Source organism: Urocampus carinirostris, chromosome 10, assembly GCF_059441175.1.
Source record: "Urocampus carinirostris isolate Australia breed hairy pipefish chromosome 10, RoL_Ucar_1.0, whole genome shotgun sequence".
In the NCBI taxonomy this organism is placed as follows: Eukaryota; Metazoa; Chordata; class Actinopteri; order Syngnathiformes; family Syngnathidae; genus Urocampus; species Urocampus carinirostris.
The window spans coordinates 12,952,287-12,974,263 of NC_142358.1; the positions used below are offsets into that span (position 1 = coordinate 12,952,287).

General features: G+C 37.9%; 1 protein-coding gene across 2 annotated transcripts; it reads right to left on the bottom strand.

The window, feature by feature from the left end:
* Positions 1-1,150: 1,150 nt before the first annotated feature.
* On the bottom strand, positions 1,151-16,597 carry bbc3 (BCL2 binding component 3). 2 transcript variants are annotated; one of them, XM_088345888.1, is made up of 4 exons: positions 16,348-16,597; positions 14,566-14,782; positions 7,762-7,958; positions 1,151-2,682 (listed from the first exon to the last, which is right to left on the bottom strand). In XM_088345888.1, the coding sequence occupies exons 2-4, from the start codon at positions 14,768-14,770 to the stop codon at positions 2,587-2,589; spliced, it is 498 nt and encodes a 165-aa protein (XP_088202014.1). In that variant the 5' UTR covers positions 14,771-14,782; positions 16,348-16,597; the 3' UTR covers positions 1,151-2,586. The 2 variants fall into 2 exon arrangements, with proteins under 2 accessions (XP_088202014.1, XP_088202015.1); XM_088345889.1 differs by lacking the exon at positions 1,151-2,682 and adding an exon at positions 2,690-5,883.
* Between the last annotated feature and the right edge of the window lie 5,380 nt (positions 16,598-21,977).

A 21,977-nucleotide genomic window follows, 5' to 3' on the forward strand; every position in this document is an offset into this window, starting at 1 on the left:
AATCCTTATTAAATTCGGTTTCAAGCCTTGTAACTGACAAGCATTGTTGAATATGTGCCGCACTGACTGCAATGATGTATTGACAACTCAAACTATTAACACAATTCGATCTGCAACCTCAGTGGAACTGTTTACCTCTAGGCTTAAAACACACTTAAATTCTATCGCTCATGAATGACCTACACTTCATGTTGACAATATCTATGTATTATGTATTGCAACTTTTGTTGCAGCCTGGTCATCCCGGAAGGGGAATGACCTCATGTGCGGTCCCTTGACAAGATTTCTTCATTATTCTCATGTTAAGGTTTTTGAGTTTTTCCTTGCCCTCTTGTAGGTTTTAGATCGGGGGCTGGTGAATCAATAGTCCGTAGTTAATAATGTGTGGTCTGTGCAGCCCTTTGAGACTCTTTATGATTAAGGGCTATACAAATAAACATGACCTGACAACTTAGGTTTCATTAAGCACTTGTGATATTGAGATTCCTCCAGATGGCACTCTTTGTTTTAAAATGCACTGGAAAAGTAAAGTAACTAGTGCAACATCTAGAGGAGTAAAAATGAACATTGCTCGTTTTACTTTAAATTTGTTTTCAAAATGCGTATGATGTAATTTGGAGTAATTTACAGAGGAGTAATAGTATTTGGTAGCACTGTGAAAACCAGCGGTCACCCACTTTTTTGAAGCAGAGTCCATTTTTGTTAACAATTGGCGCCAGAGGCGACCATTTCTAAAATAACGATTGTTATTACTGTGCGTTTTTGTTGTGTGTGTGTGTGTAATATAATGTCAGTAGTTTTCCCCCCGGTACAGTCGGTGGGAGAGAATTTCCTTGAGGGGACCAATAAATTCAATCTAATCCAATACCAGGTTGGAATTATTAAAAGTTAAGTCGACCACTAAAACATTGTGTCAGTTAGAAATCAAATTTACTAGAAAATCGCAATCACCCATCACTTGTGACCTATAGTAGCACGGGCTATTTAGGTGTTCTTAGGGAACTACACTAATTCAGAAAAATTTATAGGAAAACATTTACATTTCTAGAGATGTATGTAACAAGAAAATCAAGAATACACACAGGTCAAATGAAATAATTTTGGAATGCAGTCCAAAATCTAAATAAATAAATACAACAGAAATGAAATCTTTATTCAATTGACTTTATTGTATAAAAGAACAAAGTAGAAAATTCCAGTAGAAACTTTACAACAGTAAAAAACAAAACAACTGGAAAAGTTCAGTTAACTGGCCGCAAACAAGAGGGCCCAAGGGGAACTGACCACATCATTAACATGCAGTTACAAAAGGAAACAAAGCAAAGCAGTTGCGTAAACATATTGAACATCAACAAAGGCCAAAAAGAAAACAGAAAGTAAAAAGTGCACTTCGAGCCAAAGTACATCGAGATTTCGTTGAGTGGCAAAACCTGCAGGTTTCGTTCCGCCAAGCTAACATTGTTACACTCAGCAGGAATGTTCAGAACACAAAATAAATTAAAAAATGTCATAGAACACAAGACAAACAACAAAAAAGCTACAAGTATGCTGCTACCACAAAAATAAATTACCTATCAGACAATCATTATAAAGTGTTGTGAAATACTTTTCGGGACTCATATCAAATCATGTTTTGCTTGTCAATACATCTCAAATCCACTGGATTTATTTTCTAACCATCGTCTCAACACAATTTTTGTTAATGATTGGTAACAAAATATGTACACTCTTGAAAGTCACAACATGGAGGACCAGCAGTGTATGTGAAAATGTGTGTGTGTGTGTTTGTGTAGCTTGTGCTTTAGAGGACCAAACCTGTCATATGAAGAAATAAATGTACAAATATAAGGACATAAATAACTATAGATATGACATAAAAATAAATGTACACATAAATAACTCACTTAATCCCTAAATATATGAAATAAATGCAGTTTATTCATATATAAATGTATTTACTTCTTTATGTAATTATTTTGTTGTGTATTTTGCCATTTATTTCACCACAACAAATTGTTATTCAAATGAGGGTGCGCGTCAATCTAGCTCAGCTTTTCACCTATTGGTTGATCCATGAGTCATTCATCACTGATTAACTTATAAGTGAAAATGTATGCAACTGGGCCAACTCCTCTTTTGAATAACGTTTTGTTACAACAATGTACATGACAACATACTGAAATAATACTTAGGGATTACGTGATTTATTTATGTGTTCATTGATTTATATGGTATGTATTTGTAGGTATTTATTTATTTACACATTTATTTCTACATAAAGCAGCATTTGTGCTCCATATTGGATATTTCTGTGTGTGTGAATTTAGATTTGATGCTTCAATACAAAGGCACTGGATGTGTCACACGATGAAACAACTCATTTCATGTGGGGGAGAAACAAAAAAGCTCATTGAACGTAACTGGATAGCCATTTAACTTTAGCATCGCATGTGGGTTAAAGTCAAAAGTTTTGGATCCACTTTCACAGTTGACAAAAAACGTAATGGTCGGCAAGTATTGCCTGTGGTCAGTACCAGCAGACTAACTGATGCTTCACGCAGCTAGTGGTTGTCGTGGTAACCCAGCCTATGCCAGCCTGTAGAGGGCGCTGAGGGTGCGCGCCGCCAGGTTGAGGAAGCCGCGGCCGGCGTCTATTAAGTCTTCCCATTGGAGGGCATTGTGCTGAGATGAAACACAGAGAAACAACGTCAGGATAAGGTCTAGTCCAGCAAACGTTTCAACTACTGCAAATTCTGGACTACAAGCCGCTACGTTTTTCCTACATTATAAAATCTGCGGCTTAAATACAGTGCTCTTCCCTCCAAAACTCCCAACCTGCGGTGCTAGTCAGTCCCCCGCGTTGACGCGTACCTGGTGGGTCGCCTCAGCTTGCGCCTAACAGCTGGCTTAAAACTGGTGCGGACCAGAAAAGAAAATCCGCTCTGTGTAAATTCAATGAGCATATAAAATACGCATAAAAAACACTGCAATGACATCTGGAAACATTTATTTGTGAGAAATCAGTCCATATTTTTGCCAACATTATTCACATAATAGAGCAGTCACCAAACTATGGTTCGAGGGCTGGGTTAGGTCTCTGGAGTTTCCTTTATTCTACAGAGAACAAGTGTATAAAGATGCAGCTGAAAATGTCCCTCTGCAGTCCCCCATCCCCATTCATCTTTCCTAATGAGTTTGCCCTAAATGACTGCCCAAAAGGTAAGTTTTGGCGTGGTGGCAGAAAAAAGCAAGAGTTTTTTTTTTAACTCAGTAGGGCATTATCAACACATCTAAACTACTTACTAAATCCTGATTCAAGTATATGTTCATGTGTGATTTATAGGCTCCAAAACGGCTGATCCAATGTTCATGAAAATGTACAAAGATGTACTTTAGGCCTCCGTAAGTGTCTTTAGCTAAGTTTTGTGCCAAGACACCCCCAATAAATACCTATACCATCTGCTTTTGTTTGGTCTACTTTAGTGGGGTCTCCAGCACCCTCTGATGGCCAAATTGGATATTGCAGGTCTTGGCCACTCTAAGCAGCCAAATAAAATCTTGCATTGGCTTAAAAATGCCAGGCCATCTGTTTGTACTTAATACAAAATTTAACTTTCAAATATTTTACAGACACCTCAAACAATGCACACAACCATTAAGCCTGCAGCTTTAAATCCAGTGTGGCTCCTATGAAGACAAATTGAGATTTGTTTTTAAATTTGTGCATGCGGCTTTTAATTAGATGCAATTTGTAGTCCAGAATTCACGGTACATTGGACACCATATATATGAATATTACAATATGTTATTGTTTTCAGGTTAAGAATATTCCGCATGCAAATAATTTGGTGCAGAAAACACGCACATTCATGCTAGAACAACAACAACAACAAAAAAAACAGACTTTGACACACACCAGTCCAAAATGTCTACACCCCAGTGAAAATAACTATACAACAAACACAAAAGCCATTTCAAGACACAAACACACACAGCCTTGAGCACGTAAACAAGGATGATGTCATCCCCTGCCTCACTCAGACATGCAGCCTGTGTGCATGTGTGAGGAGGGGAAGGGGGAGGTGTGAAGGAGTCTGTTGACAAGTCCTCACGCGAACCAGTGTGAAGCGGGAAGAAGAGAGGGGGAGAGAATAGGAGATGGGGGTGTCTTAAGATTAGACAGCACAGTCGTTCGACATTTGTTCAGAGCAAAGTGAGCCCATTCATAATAAAGTCAATAGTGTGTGATGTTTAGTTAGATATCGCAACAACAACAACAAAGTCCATGTGTCAGGCTTAGTCACATGGATGTCAAAAGAAAGGAGTGGGGGGTTAACACCCATCAGTCACGTGGATCCTATCCTGACCTTTGGCCTGTCAGTCCCTTTATCAGGGAACCGCACCAGAACTCTGCTCACTGAGTGGCGAAAGAATAAAGGCTGAACATCAGATTTTTTTTCTGTTAAGATGTAATTTAAGGTTGAACTGTGACGTCAAGCTTTCAGTCAGAGATGAAATTGACTTGCCCAAGACACACTGCATGAAATCGTGCCCTGACGACTCAGATGGTTCCTGGATCCGTGAACAGTCAATGCTGAAGTCCAGCTCATCTCTGAAGGGCGAGATGAAGCTTTACACCAAAAACAAGAGCGACCAGATGATGAAGGTGCTGTATCGGAGTCAGATCAGGAGGTTTCTCCTGCTACTGGTAACCATGGGAACTAGTACCGTCTGTTTCATGTGGGGGAGCGAACTCCTACCCCAAAAAACGGCCTGGAGAGGGATGGGCTCCACCAGGCTGTACTTGCCCGAGACGCACCACAGGAAGTGGTGTCCCTTCAACCTTAGCGATTGAGGGGTATGTAAAGTGTGAACCGTGAATGTATTGGTAAAGCAGCAATTCCATTGAATTATGTATTTATGTACCTTATTTTAAATATTTTAGAAGGAACCATTTCATTTTGTATCCATCAAGTTACTTATGTTTTCAAAATCCTAAATAATTTGAATATACTGTATATACAAAAATTAAGAAACGGACAAAGAGCCTTTGAGCCTTCAATATGTCACAAAAGAAAAGGACGTAATGTCATTGCGACAATGCTTGTTTTTCAAGAAAAATATGAAAGCTGCAAGTGATTCAATGCATATTGCGTGTCGTGGAATGTAAACAAAACAGGCATACACTATATTTTGTAACAAAAGAGTTTTTCCCCAGTGATTTGGAATCTGGTATCAGTAATGTCATACACATACAGCTGTCTGGCCGCTGCCCATCAATGCTAAGCTCCAGCTCATCTCTAAAGAGCTGGATGCGCTTTACACCGAACAACAGCAACCAGATGATGACGGTGCTGTATCTGAGTCAGATCAAGATTTTTTCCTGATACTGGTAACCATGGAAATGAGGAATACAGGTGTCATGTGTAGGAGCATACCCCAAAAAAAACAGCCTGGAGAAGGGCAGGCACTGCCAAGCTGTACTTGCCAAAGACACACCACAGGAAGTGGTTCCCCGACGAGCTTGTGGATTTATGAACCGTGATGAAAGCCATACGATGCCATGATATCACGTCATAATGTCGTGTGATCATGTCACATCGTACGATGCAAAATTTCATGCTAGTATTCTATGAAATCAAGTTGCAATGTCGGTCACTGTACGTCATGCAAGGATATCACAAGATATCATGGAACGTGTGTTCCATGTCGAAGTCTTTTCTTACTTGATAAACTTTTCATCTCCACTCATTTCAACCATGTGTCTACAAATCAGCTTCCTTCTGCCACTTTTGTCTTGTCCAGATGTGATTTGTGGTCTTGTCACTTTGCTTGCGTTTGTTCACAGAATGTTGCTTCAATGGTCACACACACTGAAGTACTCTTTTGGTGGCAAATGTGGGAAAGTAGGGCCCAAGTGCATACGTACAAGAAGAGAAAAAACAATGTGTAGAAAGAAAAGAAAGCAAAAGACCAATTAAGCAATAAACCAACAAGGAAACAGAAACTAGACCATTTAGGGACACAAAAACACCTGACACGAGCATGAAATGTTGTAAAACATAGGGAAAGTTTCCAATGATAAGAAAAAAATAGCAGAATCACTGTATTGAAATTAGTTAAAAATGCCCCCTTTTGGATCTATTTTGGGAAATGTATTAATTCATATATACATTTATTTATTACCATGGGACTTCAATGTTTCAAAGAATAGAGGTCTTGATAACAACGTGGTGAACATTGTTTGCAACAATATTCGACACCCCAGGATGAAAAAGACGAGTAATAAAGACTCAAAAGAGAAAAGTTAGATAAAAGCATGTCAGAATAGATAGGCAAAAAAAATGTTCAAAGGTAGAGGTGGAGACTGGCCGAAGTTGTAAGTGCAGTTTTCTTTCATAATAATCATGCACTGAGAAATGTGTACAGTATATTTTGTGTTTGAGTAAATAATAACATTCCTCTTCTGTTTAAAAATATTTATATAGAAAGTCAGAACGTCCAATTTTTGATAAGCCATTTTTAAAACTGAGCTGTGGGCCACTCTGGTTGTCCTCAGAGCTAACTAATACCCACTGACGCAGAAAATAGAATTAAAAAAGGCAACCATGTGCCTTTCGTATAGTTTTCTTCGACTACTTTTCCCGTGAGTCCATCCCAGCCATCTCCGGGCAGTGGGCAGGGGACACCCTGAACTGGTTGCCAGCCAATCGCAGGGCACACAGGGACAGACAACTCATTCGCTCATTCACACCTAGGGAAAATTTGGACCGGCCAATTCACCTGAAATGCATGTTTTGGAACGTGAGAGGAAACCGGAGTGCCCGGAGGAAACCCACGCAAGCACGGGGAGAAAATACAAACTCCGCACAGGAAGCCTGGAGCTGGATTTGAACCCACGACAGGTTCCCATGACATGAACTGTGCCGCACAAGCGCTAACCACTGCGCCGCCGTGCTTCTGGAGACTGATGTATTAGCTCTTATTAGAACATCAGTTTGTCAAAAAATCCTGTGTGTTTGTGATTGAGAAAGAGCATAAAAAGAACCCTAAGGTGGAAAGCTGATTGGCTGTTACCATAACACTAGTTTGTCAATCCGGCTCTAAAACAGGAGTGCCCACACTTTTCGATTTGCAAGCCCCGTTGAAATTTCAATGCACTATTGTTTTAAGTTAATTAAAATCATGTTGCTTTTAATTAAGTTTTTATTTATTTATTGCAAAAAATAATGAGGGAGCTATTTGAGTTTTTATCTACTTTAATACAAGTTGCAGCAAAACCTTATTTTATTTCCTGCACTGTTAGTGTTTGGATTAAGCGAAAGCTTAGTTGTTTTGAAATTGTAATTTACTGTAAAAAAAACAGGGAGCCAATTAAGTTTTTAAGAACCTTTATAAGAGTTGCTGCTAATTTTATTCAATGTACTGTTAGTATGTAACTGTAAGTAAAAGATTAGACCACTTGACTAGTCGTGTTGAAATTCTAATTACTTTTTACTACTGTAAAATACTACAGAGATCTATTAAAATAGTATTTGAATTCATAGCAAATATTCTTTGTTTCTTTTAACATTATTGAAAACCTTCTTACGCCAATCTTTGAGCTTTTACAGCAGATTAATATCGGCTACAAAGACCAGTTATCGGCCCTGAAAAAAAAAATATTGGTCGATCCTTACAACTATCGTTTTTTGCTGATGTCACAGCAGGATGGCAGTGTCTCTGACATCACGCAATGACAAGAAGACATTTGCATCTCACCTCTCTTAATACAGAAGCGTTAAATTGGTCCCCGATGATCCGGAGTTGCTGTGCGACGTACGTGGTGTCTACGTGACGCTCCTCCAGCGTGGCTTCCCTTCTGGGATGTGACCCGCCCCCAAACGGGCGCTGTGACCTAGGCAGCAAATCTGGTAGGGGACCACCCTGGTTGCCCAACTCCTGACGTTGTTGCCGGTCTAAGAAGAAACAGAAACAGCAAGGTTAACATTTTTTGGGGGGAAAAGGCCTTATGACATTTCCTTGATGCTTCTAGTTTCCATGGAAACAATTGCCCCAATTAACCGTCGTCAAAGTTGAAGTGATAAATGAAGAGATCAGAGGAAAACATAAGGGGAGTGGGATGTGCATTGTTGGTATGGTGACTGGACGAGTGTGCCATTTACACAGTGAAAATGAATGTTGGGATCTGAGTGGGCAATTTTTTAATTACCTTTACTCACCTATAGCGAGGTGACAAAGTCAAACAGACTTAAAAAAAATACATATGGTCTCGTGAACGTAACCGACCCTTAGAAAAGCAAACAAATGTATTCCAACATGATCAGAAAAATAAATATTAACGTATGGCGCTGACAGTAATTTTCAATTTTCTTTCTTGATTTTTAATCAACTGGGATAGAACACAAAACTATTTCAGCTTGTACAAAAATATTACAGCACCGAAACGCACGGCCCGAGGTACAATTATATCCGGCCTGTGAAATCATTTTATCTACTATAATGGCCCGGCTGATGACTCTCAAACTACAGACCTCATAGTGCAGCACTTCAGCTGCCTTGCTCCTGCAAGGCTTCCCAAAACCTTTCTGCAACTATCTAGTTAACCGTGGCCCGACTAGCGCAGCCACTTTTGACCCTATCGACTGACAAACACATTGGCCAATGAAAAATAGGACTGACAAGGTGTCAACAGTGAGTCTTAAGTGTCATGAAGCGGAGACATGTCTCACGGGGATGAGTTTCTATCACAAAGGAACGAAAAGCTACACAGAGAAAATCAGGGTGACATTTCTGTTGCTATGAATTACGCTGAATGTAAACAATCACAATGGCCAAGAGAAAAGTTGATTCTGAAAACAGAGCCTTTAAAAAACGATGGGAGGCCAACTATGCGTTTACTGACATTGCCGGAAAATCTGTGTGTCTTCTTTGTGGAGCTAATGTGGCCGTAATTAAGAAATACAATGTAAAACAGAACTACAAGACATCAAAGTAACCTGAAAAACCTGAATGCAGAGCAGAAGATATATAAAGTTGAAGAGTTAAAGAAGAATTTGAAGATCCAGCACATGTTTTTTACCAAAGCAAAATCACAAAATGAAAAGCACAATTTTTATTTGAATTTCCATTATTTTCTATATGGTTAGCACATTTGCCTAACACACGAAAAGTCCCGGTTCGAAACCGGGTGGAAACATTGTTGGCCTGGAGAGGGATGGGTGGCACCTGGCTGTACTTGCCGAATACACACCACAGGAAATGGTGCCCCTATGCAGAGTTGGGTAGGGTTACTTTAGAATAGAATAGAATAGAATAGAATATACCTTTATTGTCATTGTTACAAAATGGGTTAACATATTGTGACAACGAAATTGGGCATGACACTCCAGTTTTACACATTCACAGTGAGGTATGAGCCAAGAAGATAAAGGAACAGAGAAGATAAGGTTATAAAACAAGGGGGATAAGGCTATAGTTATCATTGACATGGTATTTACACAAGAAATGTCGGCATGTGGGATGTTACATACAGTGTTGTCGTGATACCGTTGGTATCGTAAGGGTTGTGCAATATTGCATTTGGTGCAAAGTCATCATAGTGCAAAAAATAGTCAGCATATGCATTGGTGCAAACATAGACAACATAGTGCAGAAAAAAGGAAATGGTCAGACATTGTGCAAGGTGAGCAGTAAACGTAGTGCAGTCGACATGTGCAAGAACATAGACATTAGTACCATTATATTCGTATGAGGTAGTGTTGGCACAAGTTTTCAGGTTTTTTGTGCTGTGTCTGTTTTGAGCAGTGAACAAACATAGTGCAGACAGCATGTACGTGAGTACCATTTTACATTCGTGTGAGGTAGTTTTTTGCAACAGTTTTCAGTTTTTTTGTGCGGTGTCTGTTTAGGGTGGTAATGGCTGTGGGGAAGAAGCTGTCTCTGAGTCTGTTTGTTTTTGCTTTGTGTGACCTGTAGCGCTTGCCGGAAGGCAGCAGGTCGAAGAGGTGGTGGCCGGGGTGAGAAAAGTCCATGATGATGTTTTCTGCTCTGCTGAGGTAGCGAGAGCAGGCAATGTCCTCCAGACTGGGCAGAGAGCAGCCGACGATTCTCTGGGCTGTTTTGATGATCCTCTGGAGCTTTTTCCTGTCTGCTGCTGTGCACCCAGCATACCACACCGTGATGCAGTATGTTAGGATGCTCTCCACTGTGGCTTTGTAGAAGGACACCTGCAGCTGCTGTTTTAGGTTATTTTTCCTGAGCAATCTCAGGAAGTGCAGTCGCTGCTGGGCCTTCCCTACCACCGCTCTGGTGTTTGCAGACCAGGAGAGGTCGTCGGATATGTGCACACCCAGAAATTTGAAAGAGTGGACTCTCTCTACACAGTCTCCTTTTATGGTGAGTGGTGCTGGATTCCTGCCATTCCTTCTGAAATCCAGAATCAGTTCTTTTGTTTTTGTGGTGTTCAATATGAGGTGGTTTTCCGAACACCACGTTGAAAGTGACTCCACCTCATCCCTGTATGCCGCCTCGTCCCCTTCAGAGATGAGGCCGATCAAGGTGGTATCGTCAGCGAACTTGATTACTTTCAATTACTTTTGAATTACTCCAATACCAAATATGCTAATAAAGACAAAAGAAACTAAATATGAATACAATTATGACTCACAACACGTGGTAAGCTTTCTCCCCTGGCTTTGATCTCTTTTATCTCCGGCAAAACTAACATAAAATGCGACAGAAACAAAATTAAAATAAATCCAAACAGCTTGACAACATCATTTTTGCCGTTCCATGTGCTACATTTATTCATTATTTAGAAAAAGACTGGTAAAAATACGGTCCAAATGCCAACCCAAAGATGAAAAAGGTTTATCTGAGCAAGTCTAGGAATTTTGTGCAACAAAAAAGCTGCAATAGTGCTTTCAGCCAGAAGATGGCATCAGCTAGTACAATATTATGAATTTACAAACACCGCTTTTACATACAATAGACATTCCTAATATACAAGTGATAATAAGGGGGGGGTTTTAAGGGTTATTGATCTATTTTCGTTATTCATTATCCATTATCCGTTATCGGTCAGTTCATAATACGCTACAAAGCCTAGGAGCCGGGACACTTACTCTCAGCCAAAAGGCCAAGCTAAGGTCCTAGCCCTAAAGCCTTGCTGCGATCATTGCGAATGCACCGTTCCCGGAGGTACAAGTGATAATAAATATATATATATATATATATATATATATATATATATATATATATATATATATATATATATAATGTGTGTGCAATAAACTTAAGGATCTCTTGTGTTGAGTTAACAAGCATACCAAATATGATTTCTTTTTAACTTATATTTTATTTTCTGTGTACTTCTGTAACTCATATTGTTACATTGAAAATGTTTAACTTTGTAGTTTGACACTGTCAGGCAAATTTTTTTTGTACTCATCCATTGTTTGGTAAATATAGTTTTTTTAAAACCTGTTAACTTCTTTTTGCTTTTTCAGCAGTCATTTTTTGGTTGCCGTACACAATAAAGCCACATCTATGAGTCAACTGTTACAAAATCTTAACAGAAGGCTCATTTTCTTAATACTCTTTGGGAAGGGTTTTTATTGATTCAATGCGAAAGTTTTACCCCAAAAAAGTAACGATCGTACTAACTGTTTCTGGGATTTCATTGTGTGTGTGCAGAACAGCAGGAACTGCAGCCTGCAAGTGCGAGTGCATGTGCAGGACAAGTCTTGACATGCCCAACAGCAAAGACAGATAGACAGGAAGGGGGAAGAGCTGCAGGACGAGCATGGGGGGATTGTCCCACACAACCAGCTGAGCCACAAAGAGTCATTTTTTTTCAAGATGCAAAAACAAAACAAAAACTCCCTAAATTTCTTTCATGCATTACCTAAACAGGACAGCATTTGTCATATCAGTTGTGTCATATTGTTAGGGGCTAAAAATCCCCGGCATTCAGAATTATCCAACAGTATAGAAATATAAAATGATCAAATGTTTAAAAATGGTTCCGACAGTTGTTTTTATAATCATTATTCCTGTAAGCGTCATAGCACCAAAACATTTTGTTTTATTCATTAAATATTATATATATATATATATATATATATATATATATATATATATATATATATATATATATATATTAATCCATTATATTGGTATCATTCAGCCCAAAAATCAGTTGGTATAATTTTATGAAAGGAACAGTGTATATAATCTAGTGTCACTCATTGTTTTCAAATATCAAATTATCTAAATTCAGCATAAGTACGAGGTGAAATGAACCAATGCGCTCACACACATGTAAAAATCTGCAGCTTTTACGAGGGTTTGTAAACAATGGCCGAAGAAAATTGCAATAAATAAAATTATTTGTACTTAAAGTGACATTGCATATTATTTAGCACCTCCAATTGGTAAAATAAACTTTATTTAAAAAAAACAATATTGATTTAAATAATCAGCAAAAATACATAAACCATCATATAGACATGACTTTTTTAAATACTGGATTGTCAAAAATTATCGTAGATTTAAAGTAACATGAGACCACCTAAAGGGAGCTGACATGATGGTTGGTCATCTTGCTGCTACAGGTAACCAAAATCTGAAAAAAACTATGAATGCTTTATTTTGAAAATTACATTGAAAATGAATCTACCAGGCAAACAATATACCTAATTAAGTAGTTTAAAAAAAATTCATTGTGTTTTGATTTTTACAAAGATAATGTACCATATTTAAAGTCTTATGCTAAACACGTGCAGACTAGTAACAGCCTGAAAAGATGAATAATTAATTAAACTTAATGATTTAAAAAAGATCTATCTATCTACCTACCTACCTACCTTGGTCATATCCCTCAAGAGGAGTGACCGACAGCAAGACAAACACAAACAATAACAAAGAAAATAAAAAGGGAAAGAAAATAGCAAAAAACAAACATTTTTGGACCATGGCCAACCCAAATGCCCAAACAAGTTAAGCACCTCGGCACCCAAGTTGGTCATGCTTTCGTCCCTTCAGATGAAACAGGACACAAGAAAGCGGCCATGTCACTGGGGTCAGGGTGACACAACACACTTTGTTGTTCAACAGCAGGGCCCGACAGCTTTCACTGGTTTACCCCTTCCGCATCATACAGGTGCCTTGCCCATCCCTTAGAACGCGTCCAAACATCCCACTATCCTTTTACAACACCTCTCCACTAATTCCTATCACCAACAAATTATATATATATATATATATATATATATATATGTATATATATAAATTCACATCACAAGACTACTAAATCAGGATATGCAGTTTGGCTTAATGTTTTGCAATTTATATTACTAAATATAAATATAAAAATGTTCTCCTTAAAGCAGAGATAAGTTCCCATATATGAGTTTGGTACTGAATCACCATGAGTCATCTATTGTTTTTTTATCCATCAACAATATCAGCAGCTCCACAAACTGGTCGGTCAACTTCCACCTGCGTCAACTTCACATGCCAATGTACGTCAATGTAGATGGAAACACCCCTAAGTATGCATTTTATTCAAGTTTACCACGTCGGAAGGATGAGGTGTGGAAGAGGACATGCATACAAAAATGAATTAGCCCCTGGGCTTCCAAGCGTGGCTTGCAGACCACAGGCGGACCCTAGAGAATCACAGACAGTTGCCCAGTTGGGATTTAACGCCTTAAACAGGAAACAGTTTAAAGTCACGGCTATTGTGACCTTTGGGTTTGATCCTCTAATTATTGCCCGCTGAGTGCTATTCAGTGAAAAAACTGAACATGAACTATTTGTGTTTACAACAGAGAAAAAACAGCAGAACTCAGCAAGAATCAGCCAATTTGGGCAGGTTTCGAGTAGAGCTACGAACATCTAATTCAGCATTTTGAAGTCAAAAAGGGTGACCTGCATGAATTGTATAGATCCGAGGAGAAGGGTTTTGTGATATTTCCCAGAGTAAATCGGGCGTTTGAGGAGGTGCGTTTGAATTAAAATCAGTCTAGTTCACCCAGGCAGGAGTACTGTATTTATTCATGTTTAACGCACATTGATTTTATTTCATTATCACACGGTACCAGAGACTAATGTTAGAGAATTTAAAAAAAAGTCGTTCTGAAAGATATAAATGCAAAAAAGCATGATGAGCGAAACAACTCTTTGGTGTATTTAGAGATGTATTGAATTTTGAATGACATTAAATAAAAACATTACAAATGTAAGGTTGGCATTGTGTTCATAATTGTCAACTAATGATTTGAATTATGGCCGCATGTATTCAATATCATTTTTCACTCTCAATGCTAAAAAGTCAAAACAAAATTTTAGACCAATTTATAATCAAAAAGTAGGCATGCGCGTTATACACAAATGAATATGGTATTTCTTCCAAACCCTTCTCACCTTTTTAACCTCATTATTTATATTTAATGTGTAAAACACGAATTAATAACCTTAAAACTGTTAGGTTCGAGTAATTTGACTCCGATCATTACTTATCAAATAAATTTGAGTCCCCTCAGAATTTCATGTTTCTACCTGATTGTTCTCGGATGATGTTCGGCTGACCAGCCGGTGAAGGCGGTGGCGTGGGTAGATTGGGTTGTTCCTGGTTGTTCTGCTGCTGATTGCTTAGAAGATTGTGCAAGAAGGAGTGACAGGCAACGAGATGTTGGTGGGGAAGAGGGCCACTCGCCCCATAAGCAGCCTCTCCCACGCTTTCCACAGTCTCAGCACGTGCCATGTCACTGGTAGTCTGGAGGGGAGAAAAAAAATTGAAATAACTTTTGCATGGCTAGTGTGACACTAGATGCATTTTAGAATTCAGTGCACACAGCTATTTTTGTTTTTCTTCATTTTAAAAGGCACATGTATATTATTTGACAACTAGATGTCGCTGTAGGGTGTAGTGCAGCCAAAAAAATAGTGCTAAAAAGCACAAGTAAGAATACAAACTATGGAGACTCAAAGGGACTAAGATGCACAATTTTAATTCTCATTTTTTTGCCCAGCCTTTTTAAAGATTTTTGGGACCCATAGCAGCGGGATGGCGGACGATTATGTCAGTTTCCTTCAGGTGAAGCTCATGTTTTGTTTTAAAAAAAAAAAAGAAGAAAAAAAAGGCTAATTTCCCGACATGAGTATTTTAAAAATGCATGATAGTTTGTGTATTTTTTTCTTATTATTCAAGTCAATATTGGTTTTATCGAATGAATTAAGGCTTTTTTTTCACCACCAAGAGGTGCTAAATAATCCACAATGTCCCTTTATCACTAAAATATTTTCTTACGGATTTTAGCACACTGGTTATTCAGATTTGAATGCTGTAATTAAACACAGTAAATGTCTAAAATAATAACATATGGTTAGCTAAACACAACAATTGAACTTTAAACTAAAAAATAACAACAAAAAATGTACTTCTACTTCCAAAATAATAAACCAAATACATTGTCTATGTGAATTTTAATTGAAAATAATAAAAATAAATCCGAAGACGTGCTCAAAATATTGCTTAAAATCAACTCGGTCTTAGGACATTCTTAATGGAGATAAAAAATTAAACATAAAAATCTATAATAACTATAAAAAGGTGCATATTTCAAACAATGAAAACACATAGACTTAGCAAACCAAAGTACTTAAATGACACCATATAAAATTCCATAATCGATATTAATATTCAATTATACATCAAATGTTTAATATGAGGGTAAAAGCTTTAGATAAAGAACAAAAAATGCTGCCAGCCTTCAAAAATAAGTCAAGATGGCCAAAATTGGCTGGCACGGGCACTTACCATGTGAGAGAAACGTCTGGCATTGAATGAGGTAATGTGGGTTCTTGTTGTAAAACGTTTGAACATGAAAAAAATAACCTAACCGTGTCAATATAACCAGATGTTAATGTTTTTTTAAAAAGCAGAAAAAGTACAAACCTGCGGAATATTCTTGCAGAAAGCAGTTGATATGGAAGCTTGACCTACATTCACCCACGATTCGCCAGGGGGCAGCAGAGATCCAATTCGTATTTCGGTGTTAGTAAACAAAACGCACGCGCACTAAAATAACGCTTCTTTTTTTATTTCCTATTATTAAGTTCGTGTACTATACCCTAAACGTTTACATGTAAATGATTTGCCAAATAATTTTCAATAGGGAAGGGAGGAGGGAGCTGTTAAGCAAATGGCGGTAACAACTAAATGCGATAACTGTAAAATACTTTTTAGAAACCTAGTCAGAATGTACAAATACCCACGCAGTACTCAGTTCAGTACTACAATAAATAATGTTAAGTTATATAAGGATAATTTTGTCATACCGGTGATTGTTGATTCTCCGTGTCGAGTTGCTCTTCGGGCCGGTAAGAAGATAGGCCAAACCCGGGCACATCAGAGGCGGGATGCTGGTGGTAAAAAGTGTCTTTTAGTCGGTCCACGGGTGTCACTTCATATCAGAAGACTTCACACGACAATTTCAGATTTCTATCGGAAGGTTGTTACAGTTCCATTCGAGCGGTCGCTACCGAAGAGTAGTTGACATGTTTACTTGTCTTCGCTTTTTTTCCGTCTTTGCCGCCCTGCAGAGTTGGGTCGGTTTTATACTTGGCGCAACATCCGCTGTAGATTTTCAAAACAAAAGATCTGCACGTTTTTTGATGTTGTGAATTGGAACAGTAAAAGTATGAGTTGAAATGCATTTTCAGTTCAGTTCTTGAAAATTCGATGCATTATTTTAAGTGACAGTATGACGACAGAACTCTGCCGGCCACCACCTCTTTGACATGCGACAGATCCCTCAAAACAAAAACTAACCGATTCAGAGACAGTTTCTTCCCCTCGGTCATCATCATCACTTTAAACTAGCGTGCAATATACCCTGCCAATTGTATTGAAGAATGGGTATTGTGCAGAAAAGTGGGTATTCAAAACTGTATTTGTTGCGGCTGAATGTCATTGCACTATTTTTTATTGCTCTATTGTTACGATGCACATATTTAATTGCACTACTGTTACGATGCATTCAAAGGTCTCAAAGCACTACTTTGTAAATATGTTTTCTATTTATCCAATATCTGTACACTTCAGCCAATTGCTGAATTTGGTAATGCAATTCCCTTAATTAACAATAATAATCCTTTCAAACACAACCCAGCTCCTATTTACTCACAGCAGGGCAGAATACCGCGACAAAATTAGCTATCCACAATGACGTTGACGTCTGCTACCAGTGACCCAGACAATCAGGATGAGAGCCAAAATGGGTAAACTGAGATTTGTGAGTCTTTTTTAATTTTTCATTTTTTGTATAAGTTGACATGTTTGTTATCCTGACATTCTTTTACCTTATTTTTCTTTTATATGTCTTTACAATGTGGTTACCCTGGATTGCCATGTCTAATCTCGTAATAAACAATGTTCATTTTGTTGTTATAAAAAAACAATAAAGACACTTCGGACTAAATATATTTAAAAGCTTAAAACACCCCATAACATATCATTACAATGTCAAAATCATTGGCAAAAAGTCACCCAAATTCCAAATTACTGAATCAACATATCTTTTTTGAAATGACATTACAACTAGTGATTAAGGGCTATACAAATAAATGTGATTTGACTATTTAAAAATGCGCTACACGTTTGTGTGAGGGTATATATTATATTTTGAATTGTTTCTCGCACGTGGTGATTTGTATACAAACACTGCATGCATTTAACGTGGCTCAAATATATTTTGACAAGACATCATCCTGACTTCCGGTGTTTGCTCTCCCCTCCTGGTCCAAAACAAGTGCTGACATGCTCCCTGACACCAGCTGGTGTCTCCGCCCCCTCTTCATTTGCAGTCCTCATTCACAGTTTTTTTCCCTAACACGTTTTTCTTTGTATTTACTAACACTTGCATGTTAATAACTGAACTAACTGCACGCAAAACGTCACAGTCAGGAAATGAGGCCTGCAGAGATTTGCATTTCAACAGTTGGTTTCGTTTCTTTTTGGGATGTAAACAAACCTCTCTCATGCTGAGGTTTGTGCCCCAACCCCCAGCCGGCTTTCCCCACTTCCTAACACAATGAGTCAGCCTTTCGTGTCAGGTTTCAGTGTGTTTTTCTGCACAAACGTGGCTAGTAAAAATTAAGACAAATTCAATGACGTTTGTGTTTGAGGCTCAATTTAAGGCGGCACTAAAACCAAGTGCATTGAGTGCGTGCAATGTGACGTCCCGAGTAAGACTCGGGAATCCCCTGACGCACATGCCTGCCTCAGCATTCATGTGACCAAATGTTTACAGATAAAAAGCCAAATCTCTGAAAGCATTTGTTTCCTTGAGGCAGAAAATGGTGTTGATTTATGAGCTGCAATTTCACCTTAAAGGTGGGGCTCGTTTGAGGTTTCCCTAAAATGTTAAGTGTATAATATTTTCTTTATTAAGTGTGTGTTATCAATGCACAACTGAGTTCAAAGAGCCCTATGCCTTATTTTTGACTGTGACTGTCTACTTCATGTTACTTTTAGCAGATCTGTTCGGGGCGGAACACCTTAGGTTCCATGAATGGAAGCTTGCATGAGTGCTGGAGAGTGCCATCATGCTCGTCCCCACGAGATTTTGTTTTGTTCTTATTTGTTAGTGTAGCATGAACATTGTGAAAGTAGAAAAAGGCCAGCTTCAAGTAGAATCCAAACGCCAACACAAACCCAAAAAAAGATGCAAAAGAAAACATTATTCGAGCTAAAATGCACATACTTGCCCGGCCATCACGAACATGCCAGCTGAGGTCGCAAGGCTGACATAAGCCAGGACAGGGCGGCAGAGAGTAACAAAGTTCCAAATTCCGTACAGCTCATGAAATTATTGTTATAGCCTACTGGCAAAACTGTATTTTGACTATCATCACAAATTCAAGAGCGACAAATTGGACATTGCTTTTATCATAAACCAGGAAGTGACCAAATATTTCTAATTAATTAGGACAAGGTTTTGGACAAAAATATATTTGTTAACTGCCACTCCATAACATGCGATGAGTATAGTGTGTGGTGAGGCACAGTCAAATTATGAAAAAAAGAGTCCATGCAAGGAGAAAAACAACTGACTGGACGGCTTGACTTGCTGTTAGCATGGTAATACGATGACTAATTCCACTGTTTGGGGCTGAGATGTGTGCAAAATAGGAGTCCCTGGTCTCACTATCACCCCCTATCATGAGGCAAAAGAATTGTGTGCCTTACTCTGGACTGTAAACAAGCAGCATAGTAATACGTTATATAGTAATTGCATTAATAATATTTATGTTATATATATGAAAATTCAGCAAAAAGAAAAAGAAAATCCCAAAATTGTGAAGTTGAATTAGAGAGAACTTTGACACTGAATAAATATAACCATATAGTATATTTTTAATTGTATATATTTCCATGATGACAGGTTGTGCCTCACCTGCCTCCCAACTACACGTCAAAGACACCTTTTAAAACATGCTGAAAAATACGTGTGCAAGGGGAAAAAAGCAAAGTTCCAGGAAATTGATTAATCTTTTTGCTACTGTTCTTGTTAAGAGTCACACTTCCATTTTTATGAATTTAAACTAAACTATCAACTAAAACAAAATTCATTATAGTTCAAACGTCAGCGCTGGAACGCATGACCAAACCAGTGTACCGCAAAACTTTAGATTTTTTGTACAACTCAGACCATATATAAACAAATCACATGACATATTTTTCAACAGTAAATAAAGTATATTATGTAATGAAACATTTTATTTTTCTTCAGCTTCCTTATGACCCACCACGCTGATTATTTTCAATTCTTCTGTCATGTGCCTGTTGTTGCCTGGACTAATGTTAAACTTCATGTGATAATACAGAAGACTCTTGATACGGGACTGTTTTAGAAAACTAGAGTATTGTGATAACGCTTATTATTTTCAGTAATGTAATTTTAAAAAATGTCATACATTCTGGATTTATTCTTATTATTATATTACTGTATTGCTGATTATGACATACAGCCAACTAGCAGCCAACTCTAAGAAAACTGTAAGTAAACACCCAATGTAAATATCTTCTGCTACTACATGCCCACACTTTCTTGTGTAAATATTGTGTAAATTGTCTTTTCATCTTTATTAATTGTTTTTTTATCTTCACAGTAAAATGTGAAACTGGAGTGCCACGTCCAGTTTCGTTGTCACACTATGTTCAACCCATTTTGTAACAATGATAATAAAAGTATATTCTATTATATTCTATTCTATTCTATTCTATAAGTTTTCAAGATATTTAAATATTTTCAGATGGTATATTTGAGTACAATTTTGAAATGCATTTCTTAAATAACATTTTCATGGTTAATATGTTATTACCAGGTTGTACTCAATAAAAGTAGGGTTAAAATAGGTCCTGTCAACCACCAAAGGATCATACCAGTTAGAAATAACATTTTGTAGAAAATCACAATGACACATGATTTTCAGTACCTGGCTGGGGGCTATTCTGGTGTTCTTAGGGGGCTACCTGGTGCCCACAGGCACCACATTGGAGACCCCTGATGTATGACACTTTTGTCTTTTTGATTGCATTACAGAAAATAAACAACTGTATATAGTCAAATTTTATGACACGTTCTTGTAGTGTAACTTCAATCCATTTAAGCATCTGCTTGAGTGCCATTCCTAGATAATTAACAATTATGATAACAATAGCTACATTGCTTCTTTTACAGCAGGTATTATTTGTGTTTACTCTGTTGTGACACATGTTGCAAGGAAAGGAAAAAAGTCACAAATAGTACTTGTAGTAATAGTAGTAGTAGTCATAGTAGTAGAAGTAGTAGTTGTAGAAGTTGTTGTTTACAGTGACATCGTGGAAAAGCATTAACATCACAAGTGACTAGTTACACCCCCGTCGGCTAACCTTTGACCCCACTCACATTGTTTACCCCAGCTGCAGGGCAGAGAGCGAAGAAAGGGGGTAGATTGTTGCAGCGTTAAAGGCGGTCTAATCAGCTGGAAATGAACCCCCACCTCCTCCTCCCAACCTCCTCTATGTTCCCGGGCCGCTAAAATGGGGGTTTGAGGGTTCGTGTTGAGCTTTAGTCAGGTACATGCCCGGGCGAGTATCGTCTACCATCCTTTTACAAAAACAGACAATATCATGTGATGACGGTGTTGTGTGACATGAATCGGAATTCTGTATATAACTGTTTTAATGCACAGTTTTTGTAAACACAATGAATGCCACTATAAAATAAGCAATATTTATTTTAGTGCATGAGTAAAACCTGCTTGGAGAGGGACAGACGCCGCCAAGCAATACTTGCCCAAGAAACACCACAAAAAATGATGCCCCTATCACCAATGTTCCCTCTTATTTTCCACGGGTCTGAGCGTTCACACAACGTAAGTGAGCAACGCTTGAAACAACAGTGAGCAACAGCAATCCCAAGGGTGGCAACTAAGTCGTTATCAAACATGTCCAAAACTTGACATCACGTTACATTTTGCTGAGTTTCCGGCAATGCAAAATTATTTTTCACTTTTGAATGAATTGACTAATGTATTATTGCAAAGGTTGTACGGCCTACAAACGTCATTTGTTTTTACAACAATTCTTTCACAAGATTTTTCTTTCTATTTTTTCCTGGTATCTTTTGTCGCATAATACTAACATTTTGGGGGGCTTATTCAGTCGGTTGCACGATACAGAACTGTATTTAATTAAACCTTTTAGTGGAAGTACAATGTTGGCAACAAGATTGACTGGGTTTAATTGGAAATTATTCGAATGCAACACAAACTTTTTCTTCTATTTTCCTGTTTTTTTCCAATTTTTTAAATTCCTTTAAAAAAATCTCATCGGGTTTTTTTTTTCTTCTAGCTGTTACTTTTTTCTTTTAGTTCTGTTTCCTTTTTTTCCTTCTCCTTTTTTCTGGCTTTTTCTGAAATTT